We start from the raw sequence: 24,171 nt of genomic DNA on the forward strand, positions 1-24,171 counted from the left end.
AGAGATCCCTGTATCTGTTATTAAAATTCAGTCTGCAGCAATTTTTCAAAGGTTGTGGAGTGTGGCACATTCAGTGAAGATTGATGATGATGACTAAAAGGATGCAGATTTGTTGTGCTTCATTTCTGTTGCAGCAAATTTGCTAGCCTAGAGTTTAGAGTTGATTTTTTTATAACAGGTTCAATAACAGTGGCTAATGACTCATTGTTGTAAGGTTCCTGTTTGCTCTCTAATTTACAGTTTTGATTGGGCTGAGGTTTTCAAATCTCACTCCAGTCTGGCGATGGGATAAGGACACTTATTGCATTTTAAACTTCATCCAAGCTACTCATTGAAGCCAAGATTGCTCATTTTTCATTTCATTTGTGGAGCCATCACTCACTAAATTTGAGGAGTTTTCTTTTTCATGATGAGAGTAACCCCAAAACAGCTTATCTCGCTTTAAGTGTCACACTGTGACTTTACAAGACTATGCATAATTTGTATTAATTGATGGAAACACTTGAACAAAACTACATTTAGAGCATTTATATGGATCATGCAAATGAGTAGTTGTTTTTAAATTTGACCAAAAGTGAGCTCAGAAATTACACCTGGAAGGAGTCACTTTGTTTATTTGTGTGAAGCTTTGTCTCTCCTTTAGTATGTGCATATTTGGGAGATGGAGTAGACAACAACATCAAATGGTTTGTGTCCCCACATACTCATCCTCTAATTGCTAGCTATGCTCAAAGCTAGCACTTACGAGCATCACGTTACACATTACATTTCATTGCACAGACCATTAGCGTCCTGGCCCGTTCAGGGGCTTCTCTGGTTATATTGATATGGTTTTACTTGTTGTAATGGCATTTGTTTTACATGTGAGCAGAGACATTAGCATTTTATTAGGTACACCTTGCTAGCTACTCATCACATTCCCAAGAGATCCATAATGTGATGAGAACGTCACAAAATTGCTGCAGATTTGTTGGCTGCACATCCATGGTGTAAATTATCCTAAGGTGCTCTGTTGGCTTGAGATCTGGTGAGTGTGAAGGCCATTCGAGTACACTGAGCTCATTTTTATGTTCAACAAACCAGTTTGAGATGATTTGAGCTTTGTGACTGCTGTAGATCATCTGCTTCAAGGTTTAATGTGAGGTGCATTGAAAGATGCTCTTCTGCATACCTTGGTTGTAATGAGTGCATATTTGACTTGAAGTGGTCTGACCATCATCCTTTTCTCTTTTTCTGTGCATTCAGAACACCAGCCTGTCTTGCCAACAACCACGCCACATTCAAAGTCTCATAAATCACCTTTCTTTTCTTCTGATGCTCTGTTTGAACTCCAGTTGGCTGTCTTGACCATGTCCACATGAATGAATGCAATGGATCGCTGCCAAGTGATTGGCCCATTAGATATTTTGGTTATGAGTATTGAACAGGTATAGCTAATAACATGTACAGTGAATGCATATATGCAGATGCCTGTTGATTCCTGCTATTCATTGGAATTATATAAATGCAGCTGCCATACTGCTCAGGGCCCACTAAGTCTCTTAATGCAGTGGAACTATATGAAGAGTTTGTACTTGGTTAATCAGTTTGCCTTGAAATGGGCACTGCAGGAGAGACATTTGGCTCAAAGTCTCTCCTCCTCACTGCTGCATGTCTTTATCTATTAAGAATCTATACATAAAACAAAAGCTTAATTTCGTTTCAGGACAGTTGCTAAACACTAAGCTAGTCTGAGCTTCTCAATCATGAGGTATCATTTCTTTCACTGAACATCAATAGGCCTGATATTTTATACAGGAACTGGTCAGAACCCAATGAGTGAAATGGCAGTGGCAGAGATGCATCACATGTCTTACTGTAGAGTGTAGTGCTCAGTCTGGCTAGTCTCTTTTTAGTTAATTTTGGGGAGTTGAAACGCAATCTACATTTTGGTTACACTGCTGCAATGACTCATGTCCATGTAATGGACTCCAGTGTACTCTATAGTTGTATTTTTGCTGTCTGATGTCTTCAGAAGACAGTAAAAGTAGAGTTACCGTCAGGCTTGTGTAAACAAAGCACCATGTGTGGAAGAATATGTTGGTGATTAGGTTGTCTGGCAAGCTGCCCCACATCGGAGTTAGTAAAGTGGAAATAATCAAAGAAATAATCAAAACCAAACATATAAAATGATAAAAGTGTTTTTCTCTTGATAGCTTCAAATCACTCATCTGTAATTTCTCCTCTATAGAGGTGTGAAGTTGAAGTTAACCCGACGATTACAGCCATACTAGAAGCATTAATGTCACATTAATGAGAGGGTGACTCCTCCTTAATGGGAGAATTCGTGCAACAGTGCGGCTATGCTGGCTGGTTTAAGATGCAGATTTTGTTCTTTTTATTTTAGACTTCAGTTTCAGTTCTGTTTGTAGATTTTATTCAGATCTTCTAACCTTAATTTAAAAAAACGTTTTTTTAGATATATCAAAAACTACACTACATATTTAAAAACACAGTTTATTATTAAAAATATCCAACTGATGGTGATTAATGACACAACAGTAGCAGGACACAGTACATTACAGGGGTGAGTTTCACATCAGTCACTGATGTTAGCATTAGCGCATTAACATTAACATTAGCGCAGTGGCTTGAGCTACACGGCTGTAGCTAACAAGTTGTTCTTATTGTATTCTGGTTCCTCTGCATCCTGCTAAACAACAACAAAAATTAGGATTCCTAAACTAAGAGAGCTGTTAAACTTTGATCAAGAAAACATAATGACTTTTATCCAACGATGACAAAGTTTATTCGCCGTACACCAGTATGCTTTGACATGCTACTTAGCACTTTGATGCACCAAAGTGTTATACTCAAAATCACACAGATTCATAATGACATCATTTTTTCGCTATTGGTTTCTCAATGTCAATTTCTCATCTCAACTTTACAGCAGAGACCACAAAGTTGAGAACACCAAGTTTAATCTGTTTGATCTGCAGTTCCTAAATAATTTAGTTCTTCCGATTATCTCGATAGATTATCTCGACAGAATAACTATTAATAAAACTGAGTTCTTATTATGAGAAAAAAATAACAATTTAACAACCTAAACAATATATGACATTTTTAAAATTTTTTAATTTCCTTCAAAGCATGTGATTGGCCAAAGGTAGGCTTCAGAAAAACCAAAAAAGTCCTATGCTCGTGTACTGTATATCAGTCGGTGTGTTGTAGGCCCAGAAGGAGCTGTGAAAGATGGTAGAGTTTGGACTGAATCCAAAAACTCATCCCATTTAGGTATAGCGTTTAAACAGTAATCAAATGATAGCACATTTGTTTGAAGGTTATGTTGTAAAAGCATCCTGCTGTGTAACATAGGTTTTGGGCTCACTGCCCAGATATTTCACACACTTAAACTCATAATGGTATTTCTTAAGCTGTCAATCATCTGTCTCTCCCTCATAAATAAAAAGACTCGGACCATGAAAGCAGACACATTTTTTAAAAATTTCACTGTACTTAGTAAAAGACAAATACTACCCTCAATCATTCGCTCTCTACGAGGTGAAACCTCAAGAAAAGAGGTTTTTAAGAGGGTATATTTCTGAGGCAGTTAATGTAACCAGCACAGTGTGATATAACCGAGACAAACAAGGCCAACCATCCACAGACATAAATAGATTAGAAGTCTGTTAAATGATTCATTTGTACCCTATTGAATATCTTTAACCAGTCTCCCAGTTGGCTGTCCAGCTGTTGGGTGCATATTTGAGCTTCAACAGAGAGCCAAAAGGATTTGATAATTGTAATATCCATCCATCCATCCTCTTCTGCTTATCCGGGGTGGGTCACAGGGTCAGCAGCCTAAGCAGAGAATCCCAGACTTCCCTCTTCCCAGCCACCTCCTCCAGCTTGTGTGAGGGAACACGAACGTGTTCCCAGGCCAGCCAAGAGATTTAATCTCCCCACCGTGTCCTGGGTCTGTCGTGGGGCCTCCTTCCAGTGGGACATGCCCGGAACACCTCACCCAGGAAGTATTCTTGTCTGATGCCCAAACAACCTCAACTGGCTCCTTTCGATGTGGATCATGTGGATCATCATTTGAGCAGGAGGTGCTCTACCCTGAGCCCCTTCTGGTCAAACTCCTATCTCTAAGGGAGAGGCCAGCCATCATCCGCAATCTCGTTCTTTCGGTCACTACCCAAAGTTCATGACCATAGGTGAGGGTAGGGATGTAGGGACGCTCAGCTCTCTCGTCACCACCACGGACAGATGCAACGTCTGCATCACTGCAGCCGCAGCACCAGTGTGTCTGTCCATCTCTCGCTCCCCTCTCCTCTCGCTCGTGACATGGGGTGGGCACTTCAACCTTTTACAGCCGAGGACTATTCTCATTTTAAGAAGGAGGCCACCAGCTGATGAAGCAAACAGAACCACATCATCTGCAAATGATATGAACTGAATCGGTGACAAAGGGCAGCCCTGGTGGAGTCCAACACCATCGGCAACAAGTTCGACTCATTCCTGGCTATGGGGACCAAGTTTTTGCAATGGTTGTATAAGGATCGAATGGCTCGTAGCAACAGGCCAGACACCCCATACTCCGGAAGTACCACCCACATAACACTCAGAGGGAAACTCCACAAAATGCATGCGGACTGGTTCGGCAATCTTCAGTCATAATTGTAATATGAATTATTAATTACGTTTGGATCTCGGCTGAGCTGTGCCCTGATCACTATCTCTGTATTCCATCATTTCCCCTCACTGGAGACAATCTGATATCACAAAAATCAGATGTAGAAAAAGCTTGAATAGTAAAGACAAGCCTACAGTACTGTTAAATGTCTTAAACATTACCTCACTGAAGGAGAAAGCAAATTCAATTAATACAAATTGGATGAGAAGCCAGCCTTTGAAAGCACATGACAGTTCATGTTTGCATATGAAAATGAGACATCGCATTATTTATTGTTCAGGCAGATGGTTGTCTCTTTTCCTGGGTGCTTTTTCATATTCTTATGTTTTGACAGAGCCTTCTGTTGAATAATTGAATTTCAAGTTTTACTTACATCTGTTATATTCATTAGTACGGTGCTTTTACAGTTTTGGAGACTGTGCATCTGAAGAAGAAACATAACAAATTTCTCCACAACCTATAAGCTAGCTTCAGTTTGCACAATTACTGAGCAAACTGTGAAGATCTTCACTAAACTGCAAGACCATCTGTTAATAGTCTGAAGTAACACATAGCTGGTTGTTTTGCTTTTTTAAGAAAGTGCCTAGATGAACTTTTACAGCCTGTATCTTCTTCATTAATGAGGCTTCACAAGTTTTCGTTCCCTCCAACCAAACTGCTTCGCTAATGAGGGAGGTCCTCAGCATGAACTATACTTGCTACAGGTCTTAGTGTCTGTGGAAGATACTGTACATCTTTTAAAGATAATACTAAACCAAACATCCCTTAATGTCCTGCTCTGATCTAGAATAACCTCAATTTACACTCAATCCTTTGTTATCCTTAGAAATTCTTTATATAAATATATATAATATATATATTTGTATTTACATATCACTTCAAAAAAAGTCAGTAGTGCTGTGTGGTCTATTCTATAAAAGTTAAATACAAATGAACACATGTAGAGGTAAGTACAGGTAATACAAAAAATTGCATACTGCACACCTGTAGCTGTGTTAAACCAACAGCTAGGTGACCCAGAACAACATAACAATCATTTCGGTTGAGCTGTGCTTACAGAAAGTACTCAGCGTCACACGCGCACACACAAAAATACAGTCTTTCAACACTTCCTGTCACTGTACAGCCCCAAATCTTTCTCCTCCTCATCAGCGTGGTTCCCATGGTGACAGCAGAAAGAGCAGCAGAGAGAGCAGGGTCAAAGGCTCAAAAGTCATCGTGTGGGCGGAGCCTTTAACAGGCACCTGACGGAGGATAGGCAATAAGATACAACATTACAGAAAATAGAGTTAACAAGAAAATATAAATATATATACAGATATATCTATATATAGATATATATAGATATATATATATCGAGATATATATCGAGATAGATAGATAGATAGATAGATAGATAGATAGATAGATAGATAGATAGATAGATAGATAGATAGATAGATAGATAGATAGATAGATAGATCTGATAACAGATACAAATAAAAACACCTTCAAAGCAGTGGTACAATATAGTGGTCCCTCGCTATAACGCAGTTCACCTTTCGCAGATGCTTTGCTGATTTTTTTTTTTAACAGCGCATTGTGTTCTGCGTCCTGATTGGCTGTAGACCATTGTCAATCAATCTCGTGTCATGTCTCCTGTACAGTATAGGATGAGTTCAGCTTGTCAAATTTACATGAATCTTCGATCGTTACCAGTGTGACTCTGAAGTGCTGTACTGTATGTTGTGGGTGCCTTTGGTTTCATTCTATAATACTGGACTTATTATTCTACGAAGGTTTGAACTTTGAGTGTTTAAACAAAAGAGAAAAGTGGGAAAATGTTCATGCCTGTCCTCGGAAAGTGTATAAAGTGTGTAGTGAGTGGTTTTACAGCCTTAAAACATCTATAATAATTGTAAAACATAAAGTTAGCTACTTCGCAAATTTCACCTATCGCGGGTTATTTTTAGAACGTAACTCCCGCAATAAACCAGGGACCACTATATAAAGAAACGAGGGGCGACTCAAGACTTTTCGCTGTACTTAAATTTGTAAGTATGTGTACATCTTTAGAAATAAAACTAGGTTTGCTGTAGTTGCTCAACTAAAAAAATAGAAACAAAAACGAAATCTACGATTCCATCTGTATGTTTATTGAACTTCAGGGAGAGCAAGCAGTGGTGTTACATCACACAGCAGACACTATTCAATGAAAAGTGCGTCATCCAGGAACAACATTGATATCAAGTTGCATCAGGCTCTCTCTGACAGAGCTCTGCATGTGACAGGCTGATCGATCACTCTGCATTTGCTTCTCAGTAATTAATCAGAGGAGCTCATTGCAGTGGTTTGAAGGAGGTGTGGGTGGGTGTGAAATAACCCAAAAAGTATTGGAAAACGGTCAGAGGATTTCAGGCCTCAGAATCGTCGATACTGATGCACAACTACAGATCCGTCCCTAATGCTCCATGAAAGTCGGCAAAAATCGATTCGGTTGTCAAAAAAAAGAATCGTTCCAAATAACTCTCGAGTCTGTCTGCACTTGTATAAGTGTTGATGCACGGGATTTGTTTCACTTCTGTTTGGCTGATACGTTCTCAGTCACATAACCTGTTCGAACCATTCCCGCCCCTTTCTTTGTCTTTGAAATGGGCAGACAATTATTGCCATGTCTGCTAACCTGTCATGTTTACTTATTGTTCTGAGTTCTTTTTACTTACCTGTGTAGGTGGAAGGAGATGAGGAAGGACTGGGCGACGACGAGGTGGGGTCCTGTCCTTTCCCTCTGGACTATGACCGCTGGGTGCATCACCTGGCTCGTCCCCTGAACAAAAGCAAAAAATAAGATGATTTTAGCATGACAGTATATAAGATTAGATCAAGATCAAGTTAAGATCCCAGAACATGCTCACTGATGAAAATCTGGCATTAAAATCCCCATTAAATTAAGAGAGAATACTTGTGGAAGTTATTTTGGTTCTGTTTTTACTCTCATGGTTGCACACAATCTTGCATTATTTATGACTGTTTTGTTGATTAGAACTAAAAGATTTATGGACTTCGCCGCACCCACCCACAGCTTCGCACAGTGTGAATACCGTTACCTTACAAGGCATAAACTCACACAGATGTGCAAAATGTTGCTTCGTCTAATGGGTATGCGGCCGCACTTTCATATAGGTGTGTGTGTGTGTGTGTGTGTGTGTTGGAAGGACTCCAGACTTATCGCAGGAGAAACTCAGGTAAGTGAGTGGATTAGGACAGGAGGGAAACAGACTTTGCCGGTGGCTAAACACAGTTGCACACACGCATATTTCAGTCTGAGACATTGTCATACACACCTGCACTGTCGCAAGAAAACTCGTTCATAACGAGCTCGCGCTCTCTGTAATATCTTGGCACAAACACGCTAACACACACACACAGAGTCATACACACACCTGCTTGGGAAGAAATCTGATTCCGTCTCTTACAATACATATTGTCATGCAGTACAATAGACAAAGAGCTTCTTTCAGTCGCTGAGGAATGAGGCGAGTTTGTTAATGTTGAAACACTCACACAGATATTATATCTCAGTATTACAGACAGAAAATATGATAAATTTAAAACAGAAACACGGACAACCTCCTTCAAAATATCAGCGTGCGAGACGCCTGATGTGTTTTTGTTTTCCACCGCGTCTGTGCCGATGATAGAGGTGATTTACTCGCAGCAGAATGTTTACCAATTAGGCATCTGTCCTTTATTGTGTGCACCGTTGACAAATAGCAGCATGGAGTAATATGGGACCCTGGGTTCCTATCTGAACAAACATTGCATTCACGCCTGTGTTTGTGTGTGGTCTTGCTCTGTGACCATCTGTTCCCATCAGAATCGAAAACCTCGAGTCACATCTGGTTTGAACCTGTTTAGGAGACAGAATTGGGTCGTGTCATTATTGATTTGCCACAATAACAAGTGCAGCGAGACGAATTCATGTTTCATTTTTAGCACAATATTAACCGAGCCTCTCTTTCCTTTGCACTGAGCTTAGTTTGATGAAAAATGTGGGAGGGAGGCAGGCGCATTGTCCACTTTGTTAGACAACATTAACTTTGAAACATCAGAGCTTAATGTTTCCCCTGAGTACGCGCATGCAGATGTAAGCATGCCCAGTGAATTAGCGGCATTTTCCCCAATCAATTATAGGAAACAAAATGATGACTGAAGGAAAACTATTAAAACCTGAGCAAAATACATACAGAGAGTTCACATATATATATATATATATATATATATATATATATATATATATATATATATATGTTGTAGTGGCAACAACACAGTTGCTTACCTACCTCAGTGACCTCGTGCCCAGACTCTGCTTCCTTAACAGAAGATGTGTCAGAGGGATTAAAGAGATCCGATGCAACAATTACACAACTGATCGTCAATCTGTGACCTAGGGTGTCCTTATGTTCAAACATAGTGTAGATTATGGAGAAACTGTGGTTTATACATAAGTCCATTTACAGAACGCCACTCGGGTTCAGATCAGGCAGGCCGTTCCTCCCAATCACACCCCTCCATTGCCCATGTGACTGTTGAAGTCACTGGATTAAACACCCTCAAGCAGCCCACCCAGCAACTCAAAGAAGGCGGGGTGCACTGATCTGTCATTCGGCAGATAACTGCGAACAACAGTAAGCAAGCAAAAAGGATGCAAGAGCAACATCCACAGCCTGCTGCTTCTCATTAAGAGCAACTCTAGATTAGATCAGAGAGCAGCATTCAGACATAAATATCTTTTTGAGATTTCTTCTCAGTATATGAAACTATATTAGCATTTTAACACTTTAACACTTGAATACTTCAGCATATGTCCTTTTAGCTAAATGCAATTTTAAAATTTGGACTTTTTTTGTGCAATTTGTCTTGTAAAAAAAAAGGCAAGAAATTTAATTGTAAACCTTCACTGATATTTCCACTTGGATTTACTTGCTTGAGCCCGTGTCACTTCAGCTTGTATGTGTGTGTGCATGTGTGTGTCACAACACACAGTCTCCTCCTACATGCCCTTTGGCATGTTTGTTTCTTAGCAACAATCCAGAACACATCACGTATAGCAGATTGTCTAGAAATATGTGTACGGACACACACAGCTACAGGTGATTAATTGCTTCTGGACCTACTCATGGTGTAGTTTAACCTTTATTGCCACCTGCAAGGATGGGGTTATCGTTGTGTGTGTGTGTGTGTGTGTGTGTGTGTGTGTGTGTGTGTCTATTTGGGCAAATTAATGACATACTGAGGGACAGTCAGTGAACTACAGTAATACACTGCAGTTTCCGTGTATCTGCTATCGCACATCAGCCAAAAGCTTCAGTGTTGTTCCATACAAACAGCGAGCAGCTCCATTCATGCACAGTTTGCATCCCCAAAGGAGCTGAGCTGACACTTTACAAGGCAGGACACCAGTGGTCACTATGTCCTGCAATAAACTGCAACTGTAATGGCTGTAGAGGGCAGCTGGATAAAAATGGGAACAGATTCACTAACTCCTCCTTTCCAAAACAATAAATATGTCCCTGTCACCTCTGAGTTGTAATTTAGACACTTTTCCAAAACAACAGGATTGGAGGAAATTGGATTTAGCTGAAGAACTCACCCAGAGGTGACAGTAAGAGTCCAAAGAAGGCGGAGAATTGCCATAAATGAGAGCTGTAGTGACCCATAGACAGGAGACTGTATGCCCAGCGTGGAGTTCCTCGCTCTTTGTTTCTCCTTACATATAACTTCAGAGGACCTGGGCTGACATTAATGTACTGCAGACTAACTCGAACCATAAGAGTTGCTTCACTTTCCTAAAATAACACAATCTGAGCAGTTTAATCTTCACTTTAACGTCTGACACATTTGCCTCATTGACCAGCATCTCTCCACACTGCTAAAATGTGTGTTCTGTTGAGGGGGAAACACAGAGCCTCATTGGTAAAACACAAACTTCTGCTTTCCAGAAGCACAGTATGGCATCCAGTGTTACATGATGTGTGCACCTCTTGCTGAGTCAGGCTGCGAGTTAAAGGTGCCCAGCTTTAGCCATCTCTCTTGGGAGAAGAAGTGTCTTCTCTCTCTGCACCGCCAACAACACATTTTCTTGAGAGAGGTCCTGCACACTGCAACGTGTGGCTCAGTGACCTTAAAGCTTTGCAACCCTTTGAAAGCTAAGATTCTTCTAATTTGCGGCCTCCAAATCCTTTCCTTGGTATTCTTTTCTCGTTTTGTGCAGGAACAATTAAATGCTTCTTGTTTGGCATTTCTCATCGGCTGTGGATCTTGATCAATAACAAGACCTAATTAAAATTTTAATGTCAGATATATTTATGTTTTTTAATGCAACATAAATATATTCATCCATGCCCTTTTTGCTCTCCTGGTAAACGTTCAACAGTCTGGGAAAGTTTTTTAAATAAACTAAAAAATAAATAAATAATTTTTTGTGAGGACAGTATGAAACATTGGCAATAAATGGCAAGCAAAACACAATGTGTGCCACTGGGGTGGAGAAATTCATTCTCGTCTTTGTGACACATAAATCATATATTTCGTGTTTTCATGTTTTCCTATTTTAGACACAAAGCATTCAAACTGTAGCCACAATCATAATTTGCATCTGGAGCTCTGTTTGTAATATTACACTTTAGCATTCCTGCAACAACTATTCCGGGAAAGCCGCTACCCAAACATCAGCATAGCTGTGTCTGATTCCTCCATTTGGCCATCTAAAAAAAACCCTACTGACAGCACAGCTTCTTCCTAATGGCAGCAGACGCCACAGTGTATGTGCTGCATGTATGTGTGTGTGTGTGTGTGTGTGTGTGTGTGTGTGTGTGTGTGTGTGTGTGTGTGTGTGTGTGTGTGTGTGTGTGTGTTTGCTTGTGCCCGTGGAACAGTTGTCAGGAGAAGCATGATCTGAGGAGCCAAAGTTAACGATGAACTGACAGCAAAGGTGAAGATGTATATGCGCTAAGCATGTGTGTGTGTGTGAAATAGAAAGTGCATTAATGATCAATCGCATGCGATATCAAATACTTGTGGTGTACTGTACAGAACTGTCAATTTAGGCCCCAATTAGGGGCAGTCTTGTTGTTCCTCAGTTTATATACACGGAGCATTCGCTCACACACACAGACACACACAAGCTAATGATGCGAGGTGACCTTGAAAAGCGTCTGGATAGCTCGTGTGTGTGTGTGGGCGTGTAAATGTATCCCAAGCATTTCCAGCTGAATCAGTAATGAGCATTTCATTACTTCAGCCTCAGTTCCCCAGGGAGGAAACACACACACACACACACACACACACACACACGCACACACACACACACACACACACACGCAGAGCAGAAAGAGCATGGTACAAGGTAGCTGTAGATTATTCCCTCAGCAAGTGCTTATTAGAATTAAATTATATTATGATAGTGACATTTTCTTTAAAAGCAAAGAAAGAAAGGAGCCGACTTCCAACTTCAGTACATCCTGACATGAATGACTACTTTCTATGCAATCTTGCAATGAAACCAGCGTGATTCTGATATCCTGTTGAAACCTTCAAGGGCACTGTACTGCAGTATTATTCACTGCAGTCATCTTGTTATTTACTGACTATAAAAAAGAGAGTATGGGTCCCAGTATAGCTCACTGGGTTGAATAGGTGACCCACATGCCATAAAGCTATCACAGAGGCCTGCGTTTGAATCCACACCGAGGTCATTTACTGTGTATCTCTGTTTCCTGCCTTCTCTCATTGTCCTATCTTTATGAAGGCTAAAGAAATCTACAAATAAATACATATAAGAGCATAATGGAAAACGATATGCTTGTCCTTTATGTTATGAGTATCTATAGAAACGAAACGCATCCTCTCTAACCCCTCTGGGTAATTTACCATTACATTTCCAAGGGAAACGGAGGAAAAAAGGAAGAACACAGAGAAGGTTCATGGATGTAGTAAAGGAGGACATGCAGAGGGTTTATGTGACAGAGGAGGATGCTAGGGATGGGGTGAGATGGAGGCAAATGATCCACTGGGCGAAACCTGAAAGGAACAGGTGGAAGAAGAAGAAGATTTCCAAGCACTTTAGTAAGATTTTAAGAACGATACATTGTAACACCATAGTTACAGTTTATAGACGTCCCTTAAGTACCACGCATCCAGGCAATCATTAAGTTAGTGTTTTAAAATGAGGATAGCTGAGCATGTGTGTGCCTGTTCAAAGCACTGCTGTGCAGAACAGGAAGATTGGTGGGTGAAGGTGGATGAAAGAATGAAGCGAGCAGAGTGGCTCTTTGAAGGCTACACATCAACAGCAAGCCGGAGAGGGTGTTGTGGGAGGCGCAGCTAGACAAAGCAAGGGCAGCATGCTTCTCCAAAAGGTCAAGTATGAGAATAATAGCATCCCTGCAGAGAGGAGGACTAATATACAGATGATGTCGAATCAGATTTGCATGAACAATCTCCCTCAAGTGCCGACATGACCAGAAAGTCAGAGGTAAAGAGGGGCGGACTGAAAATAAGGAAATAGATGGGTTGATAGACGAGGAGACAGGCAATGAACGGTCTGTTTGATAGAGGTTATGGGTGTGGCAGCATAAGTGAACCCAACCATGCTGCCGACCTTTTCAGTAGATGTTCTGTGATTTGCAGCATCTCGCATAAAGTTTTGCTACTTTTATCTCTTCCGTGTTGAGCAGCACAGAGAGCTTTGCATAAAAGACAAGAGCAAAGCGAATGTATAATTCTTTAGTGAGCTGCATCTCCTAACCTGAGGATCTGACAGATATTAGCAAAAGCGAGATACGCGACTGCACACGTACATCATTGATTCTCAGTCTTTTTGGCCCCACTGTTGCCCCCATTAATTGGTGTGTGAAGCAGTTAGCATCAATGCACCGCAAGCTGTGAGTTCCAAGCAACAAAATGATAAAAGAAAGCATCTGTTTAAAGAAAAATGCCCAGCCCAAGTGATTTCACCACAAAAAGTATCAGGAGCCAAAAATAAATAAAGTTAAATGCCGTATTTTTCAGACCATAAGGCACACCGGATTATAAAGCGCATTAAGCGAAACAAAACAGATGAGCTCATTCTCTTTGCTTCCTCTACTTCTGTACCATTGATTAATGTTGAATTCCCTCGCAGCTGCTCTATTCCTGTGTTGTTGCAGTATATTATGACTAACCTCGTATTGTGGATCTCAGTTGTTCTCATGATTGAAATTTGGTCCGTTTAAAGCATCCTGCCATGCGATTGCATTTGTCCCTAACCATCGGGAACCCCCACGTTAACTTTTATCGAGTGGAAAAAAAAGTGATTCATTCATCATTCATCCTCCAGCTTCACTGTGTTTATGTTATGCTAACATAGCTGTGTCGCTAGTGATCACGTAGCACATCATTATATACCAGCTAGCCCAACTTCAGTAACCCTACAAACATCACTGCTGTTTAGTTTTCTTCTTCATTTATGTCTGAAGTGATAGCAGAGCTGTACGTTTGAATTTTTTCACAAATCTCTCAGTCAGAACATGCAATGTCATGTTTAGGTGGAAACTAGCGAGCTAACTTCCTGCTAACTTCTAACTCTGTTAAATTTAATAAATTTTGTTTTCATGGATGCCTGGATGTTAAACTTAATTGCTATACCTGGTAAAGCAGCAACGCTGATCATGTTATTACAGATGAAAGAATTTAGACAGTTTTTAACTCTCAGTGATGCCTCAGTGTTCATTTGACTTTGGAACGTGAAGTAGACGGAGTTTTGGACCCAGATTACTCCGAATCCGTGAGGCTCCTGCCTACGGTAGCTGTAATGCTCCAACAATCCATCAAGCGGTGTGGCTTCGTAGCTTCCCAAAGTCTCACCAAAATACTAAAACATTTTTTTGACATATTTTGAGCGCCGTGTACCACATATAATCCGTTCAAGGTCAGTAAGCACAACCAGAATTCATACATAAGGCGCACTGTTGATCTTTGAGAAAATTAAAGGATTTTAAGTGCGCCTTATAGTGCGGAAAATATGGCAGTTCTGATAAATGTAGTGTCTGGCTCACAAATAGTGGAAAAAACAAGAACTTTCTTGTTATTTAGTTGTTTATCTGTTGGTTTACTTACTTCAGTGTAAAATGATTGGCAATAGTAGTGGGGAATCCTTATCAATAGAAAAAGCTGCAAAACTAATGAAAATATAGTTAAAAGATCCAGCAGGCCAGATTCAACTTTTCACCGGTCAGATTCTGGCCGTTATGTTTGGCCTCTCTGCAATATACATTAACTACTTTTTTCCCCCTTTCCCAGCAGTGTTGAGCTTGGTGGTCAAAGCGACATGGCAGAGGTATACTATGAAGCAGAATAAGTGGCTTAGCCAGTTAATGCAACCTTAGGAAAGGCCACTTCCTAGCCAGTAACATTGCCACGGTTATTCAGTGCTCTTTAAGGTGGAGGTGCATAAGCTGACCAATCAATTCTGTGGAAAATTCCATTCTTCTTTTAGGGAGGCTAATTAGGGAAAGACAGACTCTCAGCAGACGGGATTTTACTTGCCTCTTGAGTATTGTACTTTTTGACCTGACATGAAATTTGCAAGTCAGCTACCTAAGTGGTCATAAGCACCATAAGCAGTATATGAATTCAATGACATAAAAGTTGTACTTAATCTTCCCATGCCTTCATGACAGGGCAGTGAAACTGAAAAGTGTATGAATTTATACAGTTTTGGATCTAACTTGGCTGCATTATTGCATTATTATATTATAAAATAATCACAGGAAAAACACTGCACTGTAGTTACATTATTATTATTATTATTCATTTTACCTAAAGCTATGGCCGATAGAAACAATAAAAAACAACCAAATACACACAAGGAAAGAAAATACCTCCAACAAAGCAGCACAAAGAACAATAAAGCCATTTTAACAAAATCTTAAAAACTGTAAATGAGCTTCATCTTCGAAATCAGCACAGAGATCATATCAGGAACAGATCTGTTTAACACACAGCAAGCAAAACAAAACAAATCAGGTAATCATTATGTTTTCTATAACTTACATAGTGCTTAACGAATTTATTATCACCATTTAATGAGAGCAGCAGCCCTGAATTAACAGTACTGGTAATTATCAAAATCAGTGTTTCTGCTTCCGTCATGGTTAATCCGCCAGAATTTACAAACTCTTTAATCAAAATGATATTTTAAAGCTAAAATATATAATTATTGTTGTCATTACTGGATTTCAAAGTGTACTGTTTTATAAAAAAGCAGAAAATGGTAAAAACACTTTATTATATTTTGAGTGAGATGCCAAATTACAGTTTTTTTACTTGTATTCTTGAACAAAAAAAGAACCGCTTTAGTGCTTGAATGTTTTGCTGGATAGCATGAATTCATTTTTTTTTCTTTTTTGCTTAAAACTGTCTTTTTTTTTTAAACAGACTGCTGACAGATTTATATAAATATATTACATATATAATTATATAAAACATTTGTGTTTTCTTGTCTTTATAACAGGTAATCTAATAAATTTGCCTTTTTGTCTTTATAAGTAACTACAAGCAAGTATAAGAAGATAGAAAGACGATATGACGGGTTTGGACTGCCGGTGTGAAGCAGCAGTGGAACAGTGGGATATTGTTTGCATTTACTAGATGTTTTACACCCTGACGTTCTCCAGCGTATGCATGTACAAAGAAAGCAGTTTTATCTTATAGCACTGATCAATTCGTTCATGAGGCTCGCTCTGGGAACTTTTATAGTCACCAGTGCCGATTGGAGGCCTTGCCAGACTTTTTATTGTTCTTCCTGGCTCCCTTTAGACAGCACTGAATGCTTATGAATGCAGATCAAACTGTACTCAGGCGGAGGGGCAACATTTTTAATCAGTAGAAAAACTGGCCTTTCCCTTTAAAATGAAATAGCTTCTGAAGGCTTTGCAAAGCTGGCTCAAGGGAAGTGGGGGAGAGGCCAACAGAGCAACGCAGACATTATGGAGGGAAGATAGGTGGAACAATGTGTACACTATCCTGTTTGTATGTCTATTATTTATTTCAGGTTTATGTTAAGAACCAAACACTGTCAGCAATTTAACTGTGACTTAAACTGTGCGTTTGCAGATTCCAGTGTGCTTCAGGAACAAAGAGGAAGCACAATGCACAGACTCACTGCTACTTGGCCATGAGAAATGGCACGTATACCCCACCACCACGTCCTTACTATCCTTATCGCTCCGTGTGTTACTCCCTTTCTCTCTTCCTCTTCCTTCATTGTCATCAAATAAGGACCCATGGGAGGACAGACCACCTGGTAACCATAGCTACAGGGATTGAGCACCCCATTGCGAGTAGTGCATTCACACATTCTCTTACAGACACACACACACAAATGCCTCTTGTGCTTAAAGAGTTCCTGAATATATTACCAACGAGTATGCAGCAGAATATAAACCAGCCTGTGGTCTTGGTGCTTTCCAGAGTGGTATTACTGGTTGTAAAGTGACTCGTGGATACCTGGAGGTTATAGTTTCCCTATCTCAGCATTCAACCCCCCACAGTATAGTACAGCAGCTATGGTGATGTGGCATTTCATTTGGAAGAGAAGAGAAGAGAAGAGAAGAGAAGAGAAGAGAAGAGAAGAGAAGAGAAGAGAAGAGGAGAGGTGATTACATTTACATTATTGACGTTATGGGACCTGGATGTCTAGGGAGACAGAGCGATCGGAGATGGGCCAGTTGAAGAAGGGATTGTGCTCGTTTAAGGAAGGAAAATCAATCAGTTTAATCTTGGTGAATTCCAGAAAAAGAGAGAGTTTGAAATGACTAAACGACATAAGAAGCACAGTAAAGATCAAGAGAATAAAAAGACTCTGCTGCAATGTAATAAATAAGTGATACTATTAAATAACCTACAAAGAGGAAAGCTATATCTGACTGCTGATGCAGAAGTCCATAGATCAGAATCCATTAGCTTCAGCCTTTGCATTTATAGGCGTTTATCATATCGCTTTTCCACTGGTGACAGTGAAACAAATGCTGCGCCTGAATCTTCACCATAACAACGTTTTCGAAACGTATGACAACACTGTGTGAGAATGAACTCCAGCATGAGTTTGGCTGGAGTTCACCGTCTCCGTCTAATGGCACAGATAGCTTGAACTTAAGCTGCCTGCTTTTAACTGCTCATGTGCTCGGATGCCTGTTTTTTTCCTTTTGTTTTTGATCGGCGAGCATTGTTTGCCAACTGATTCTCCTCCTCCCGGCTGAGATCAACTCGCCTTGATGTGGAAAATGGACTTAAATCAAATAATAATAGACCGCGTGCTGTCTCGGCACAACTGAAGCAACTTCACGTTGCCCACATAAATAAAACACATCCGTTTTGGAGCTTGACTTCTGCCACCCGCCGATATGGCCTGGCACCGCGCCTCCCTCTCTGCCCACACGCGCTGCCCTCGTCCCGCCTCAGCTCTCAACAAAGCCGAGAAATAATTATGTCAAAATATTTGCAAAAGAAATTCTTAATCTTTCTCATATCTGATAGATCTGGGTTTAGGGAGGGAGAAGGAAAACACAATGGTATTTGAGTGTGTGTGTGTGTGTGTGTGTGTGTGTGTGTGTGTGTGTGTTCAAGGACGCACATACAGACATTGTAAGTCAAGAAGCAACACAGTACTAGATTTGTTTCTGTCAGTCAGAGCGGCAGAGAGCAGATACACATAAAACATGCTGGGTTACACACAAAGACGCTTCAATCTCAGACATCGCAGATGAAACGAGTGTTGGGCACACAAACAAGAGGTCATAAAGATTCATTTGCACGCACACACACACACACACTCTCTCTTTCTAATGCAAGCAGAGTCTGGATTCTGTGCTATTCCTCTCCTGTGAAATAATAAGCTCCACATTTCAGTGATTCGGATTTAGAGAAGTGGTTTGTAGGCAGAATTTTAAAGAGATAAAGCTGGAGAGCCTAGATTTAGTGGCAGCCGCATCTTTAAAAACAACACAGCAGCCTAAATTTATTCATGCAATAGTATTTTATTTATGCTTTACCTCAGAATCACTGATATAGTCTGCTGTACAGACATGCAAAGTACAAGCAGAGAAAAATTAAGAAATGGCTTGTGTGAGCCTTGATGTGATTTGTGGGGTCTAGCTGATCCAGCATCACTCTTTCAGCTCCAGTGCATGTTAGCCTTGTTTATATGCATAGAAAGGGTGACAAGCAGGAAGAAATGCAGAAAATCCCCGTCTGTCACTCTATATTGTGATTCTTTCTCCAGGCTTGAGAGACAAGATCCCAACACGCTGTCACCGGCTCGCTTAATCATAACCAGCAATTTTCTCTGCAAATAACCAACATACCAGCTTCAGGCCCGGCAGGAGGTTTGACTTTCCTCAGAAGTGGCACATCAAGGTTAGCGGAAAGGGTATGATAAATGTAGTGACAAATGCATTACTTTTAGTGTTCTTAAATAAGCAGGTCATGCAGTATAAGAAAACAAACAGAAGCGCTCCTCAGAGAGGGCTCATGGTGAAGTGAACACGCTACCTTGTCGAAGTTATCTGAATGCTTGAAAAATAATCGTGATGTGCATATTTTCCAAAACACGGAATGTGAATGATGTGCGTGAACAAACTATCAATTAAAATCTTCTGTCACCTGTCACTGAACTATCACTTTTTATAAATTTAAGAGATGAAAAGAGAGCTGTTTTTATTTTATCCTTTTTTTAAACAAAACACAAACCAACATGGGTTTCCTACCTTTTTTTTCAATGAGATTATATATGTGACCTGACCAGTTTACCTGAATCTGTTTCCCAGTCTCAGTTTTCATCCTACTGAAACTACATAACACACTAAAAATGTGACTTCAGTGATTTGATCTGGGAAAGCAACAATACAAACTCAGAGACTCCAGTTGCTTGTATGTGTTATGGGAAGTTGCGTCGCAATGAACGTGTTTAGGTTTCTTCACATTCAGCATGAGTTTTCAATTCAATTCAATTTTATTTTATTTATATAGCACCAAATCAAAACAGCAGTCACCTCAAGTCACTTTGTCAGGTAAAGCTCCTACAATAACTGAGAGAAAAGCCCAACAATCAAAGGACCCCCATGGGCAAGCACTTGGTGACAGTGGGAAGTAAAAACTCCCCTTTAAAAGGAAGAAAGCTCCAGCAGAACCAGGTTTTGCACTGGCCCATTTCAAAGATTTTACCATTTTCACCATCACCATCTCAGTTTAAACAAACCAGGTGTGAAGAGAAGTGGCAGGTCTGACTATAAACCACTTGCTTATTGGCTAATTGTTTGAGATTAACAAGTCATTAGCAGTGAAAATAATACAGATGTGGTCCTTTTTGAAACATAGCATGACTGAAATTTATACAATAGATACTTTTTTTTAGTATGACCGGAAATGAGTGACTGAGCCCACACTGTAAACTAAAAGTGTTTACAAAGGTCAAGTCAGAAAGTTGTTATTCCCGTAGGCTGTGTGTCGAAATGAAGGATAGTGTCCAGGCATCCACGAAAAAAGGATTTACCAGGGTGAGTGGGGGAAGGTGTTAGCAGTAAAGTAGCTTTGAAATCTAAAGATAAGAATAAAAACATTTAGCCAACCCACAAAGCTTTGGAGGTTATTGAAGTTCAGCTAGTTTGCTAGATCTTTTAGGTGAGAGATAAAGTCTTCTCAATAAAAGCGCATGTTCAGTGTTGTTCAGTGAGGTACACAATCTGAGTCCCCATTGGGTGACAAAAGAGATTAAACAAAAAAACAAAACATGGTCCTTTTCTAAAGCATTAAAATACTGCTGAGAGGCTCACAGCATCCTGGATACTCAGTGAAGCATGCCTTAGCTTGAAGGCCGGCTATGAATAAATAGTACTGATACAGTTACAAGTGTACAACTGAATAGTTTGCTAAGGCTCATCTCTATTCAAAGAACAAGGGCACACAGAAACGACAAGAGCCTTAGAAACAGCCATGTTGCCTTTACATTATCACTTAGCAAGTGAATTCAATCCAGCTGCTTTGTGTTTTCTACATAAAAACACTGCAGCAGTGGCATTGAAAAATGTACACAGAAGATGGCTATTAGTGCGTTTTTCTTTTTTGGGAAGGAAAAAAGGTCATAAGCATAGCAGATGAATCCCATTTAAGATGTCAGCATCGTGTCCTGCATCCTTTGCAGTGTTATTTACCTCCTCATTATTATAAGGAGTAACTTAACACTCACAGGAATTCAGATTTTTACTCTAGTGGTTGAACTTCCCACCTTTATACAGCGATTTAGCTACAAGTGTTTTTCAAACACGATGATTCAGCGTTGCCAAAGAGACCACTTCTTACTCTTGTCAGTGATGTTGGGTGTTATAACACCTTGCAGGCTACTCTGCGGAAATTTAGGTCAATTTTAAAGGATAAAGACGATAGTACTCTAAGTCAGCGTGACTGCTCTTAACTTTGCACTAAACGTGTTTTGCAATTTTACTTGTTTTGAATTCAATCTGTTATTGCATAAGAACTGTTTACGTGTTTGTAGCGCGCACATGTTGTTTGAAACAACTCATGGCCAGGCCACATTTAAAAGAGAGATTTCTAATCCTTTAATTAAACTTTTACTTAAATGAGACTGAATAAACTTTGTTACCAGAATGAAGAGATATCCAGTCTATATTTAACTTAGTTTAATATATTAAGATATGTGCAGTGGGGTTTTTCGAAGGCTGATGACATTCTTTAGATTTTTAGATTTGGTGTTTACAGTTTTCCCCATTTTGATAAATGGACTGCTATTTTTATAGCACCTCGGTATTCGGTTGAGCTCTCACAGCATTTTCTACTGAAAGTGTCATTCACCCATTCACATATCACTTTTATCTAACATCTAACATTTACACACACACACTCATGTGGATGAACTGGGGTTCAGCATCTTGCCCGAGGATACTTCTGCACAGAGACTGGAGAAGTCAGGGCTCAATCGATCGGTAGATGACCCAGTCTACCATGCTCTACCACCTGAGCCACAGCTGTTCAGGTGGTATTAAGCCGCTAAGAAAGACATAATGGCTCAGAAAGGATCAAAACCTTTCTGAAATCCTGTGAAAAGCTTTGATATTGTATTTCCACCAGTCATTCTAAGATTTTCTCTCAGCTAACACAGATCACAGTAGTCCGTTATCTTTAGAGCATATTAAATCTTCTCTTTACTCGTCAACACATTTCATGCTATGAGAAACACAGGGCCTTTAGATGTTTTTCAGGCCAAGGACAGAAAACATTACATTTGGCCAGTACCCTCAACCCAGAGCATCCTTTCTGAAATTAGCAATTAAAATGAAAGTAAATTTGAACTTCATCCACTCTGTGGAATTGTCTCAACGTTCCTACGGGTCCCAGTTCTCCCTGTGACACCCATGTATTATGTATAAGCATATGCACGATGAATAAGTCAAGAGATAAATGACGAAAATTACATTTCTTTTCCGCCCCCCATTTCTGTTTTTGGCATGACCCGGTTGTTAGTGCATCCTTTATCACGGCAGAGGAGCAAGTAAACTGCAGAGACCAGCAGAAAGTGAGATGGAAAAAGTGAGAGAAGAGCAGAGAGAGCAAGAGAGGAGGGAGGACAGTTGAATCCATCTCTCAGTACTATCCCTCCCTCTGGGCATTTCCCGGCTGGCACACGATATGTGGAGGCTGCAGTAAATCTCTACCATACTAATACCAATGAACCATGAGCACATTGTCTTTTATTTATTATTTGTGTGTGTGTGTGTGTGTGTGTGTGTGTGTGTGTGTGTGTGTGTGTGTGTGCATGCGTGCATGTGTGCAAGCATGTGTGCCGGAAACCCCAGAGCTACAGAGGCTAAAGACAAGATTGCAAGCGTGCACCAACTCATTTGCGTATATGTGTGGGTGTATGTTTGCTAATGTTTGTTCCTCTCTTTCTGCGAGCTCGCCTATGTGTTTGTGTGTGACTCACCGCTCTCCTCACCAGATGCTTCACAGCCATCTTCATCATCACAGTCGTCTCCGCTGCCTCCCTCCGTGTGGGCGCTCCCTCCCTCCTCTTCCTCAACCCTTCCTCTCACTTTGCTCGCCCAGCCCAGCTCCACTAATAGTTCCTAAATGAAGCGCACACACACATATGTCCACAGATATTACACATACATTTGCAAGACACTTGGATTGATTCAAATTTTGTTCTGTATTGTGACAAGATTTTGTTCTGATTTTATTTGATAACCTTACTGGTAGAAAAACATTTTTTATGTCTTTCAAACTATGTTGTCTTTTTTCATAACTTAAGCTAAAGAAATTGGAACAAATTATGTGTTTTGTGACAGGCTGCTAGTAACAAAGTACCTAATGATACAAGAAAGTCTTTGAAAAACCTTCCTTGGAAGCAAAGTCTGAAGAATTGAGGGGTAGCAGTTTGTAATGTATACTATAATCGAGAATAATCCAATTTTCAGGGGGTCACATGGAAGGCAGTGACTGATTTTTATAATGGAATGACATGTATGTATAAACACACATCGAAAGAAAGACTAGAAAACAAGGAACATGTAGACAAAAACACAGGTCAAAGTACACATGAAAACTTTATTCAAGTCATGGTATGACAACAAGAATCCCACTCTCCACTGCTTATTTAGATCAGTGCCGATGCCGTGGCATAATTGTGATGCCAGATAAAAGCTTCATGCCTCTATTCATGTCTTCACGCCTGCTATTTGATTACTTTTTAAATACAATACTGGATTTAGCTTCAGTGGTGGTAAGATCTATCTGCTTTGGTCTTAAAATTTGTCCCACGAACACATTTTAAGACCAGAGGAGATAGATCTTTTAGAGCAGTGGCCCACAGGTTGTGGAATGCTTTGCCTCCATCATTATGTTGCCTTGATTGCATTTATTCTTTTAAACAGGAGCTTAAGACTCATTTATTTAGACTGGCTTTTACCTAGATTTGTGCTGTATGCTTGATTGTGCTGTTTTATGTATATCTGTTTTATATTATTGTGAAGCATTTGGGGTTGTTACCCTGTAAAGAGTGCTATATGAATAAAGTAAAGTAAAGTAAAATATGATTACCAGATTTATAAATAACAGTTCACATTTTGTTAAAACAAAGGAAAAAATAAAACATACAAGTCATCAAATTGAAAGTCATACGGTTTTCACCCATACACTATGACAGGATCATGTAATTGGTTCATAGTTTGATAAATGAGTACTGTAAAGAGCCAAGGTGGGTCATATAGATGGGGTCCAGCTAAGGACAGAGACAAGGCAAACATACAGCATTTTTATCAAGGAAAAAGACATAAGAAGACATTAAATATATATGTATATATGGTACCATGGTGAAAAATAAAATGTCAGTAAAATATATCTTTTTTCCTTTGCCTTATTTCTGTCCTTAGCTGGAACTGATTAGGTAGCATGGTGGT

The 24,171-nt window shown here is 39.9% G+C and overlaps 1 protein-coding gene across 2 annotated transcripts in view; it reads right to left on the minus strand.

Moving 5' to 3' along the window:
• Positions 1-2,497: 2,497 nt before the first annotated feature.
• Positions 2,498-24,171, minus strand: part of gpc5b (glypican 5b) — a 67,903-nt gene continuing 46,229 nt past the window's right edge. Inside the window, exons 9-11 of one of the 2 annotated variants that reach the window (XM_082509863.1) lie at positions 22,710-22,839; positions 7,384-7,487; positions 2,498-5,925 (exon numbers count right to left, since the gene is read on the minus strand). In XM_082509863.1, the coding sequence (XP_082365989.1) occupies positions 5,830-5,925; positions 7,384-7,487; positions 22,710-22,839 (330 nt within the window). In that variant the 3' untranslated portion in view covers positions 2,498-5,829. Of the gene's footprint in view, positions 5,926-7,383; positions 7,488-22,697; positions 22,840-24,171 lie in introns of both variants that reach the window. The other variant, XM_082509862.1, reaches the window with a different exon arrangement.

Source organism: Aulonocara stuartgranti (assembly GCF_965226115.1).
Source record: "Aulonocara stuartgranti genome assembly, chromosome: 17".
NCBI classification, from domain to species: Eukaryota; Metazoa; Chordata; class Actinopteri; order Cichliformes; family Cichlidae; genus Aulonocara; species Aulonocara stuartgranti.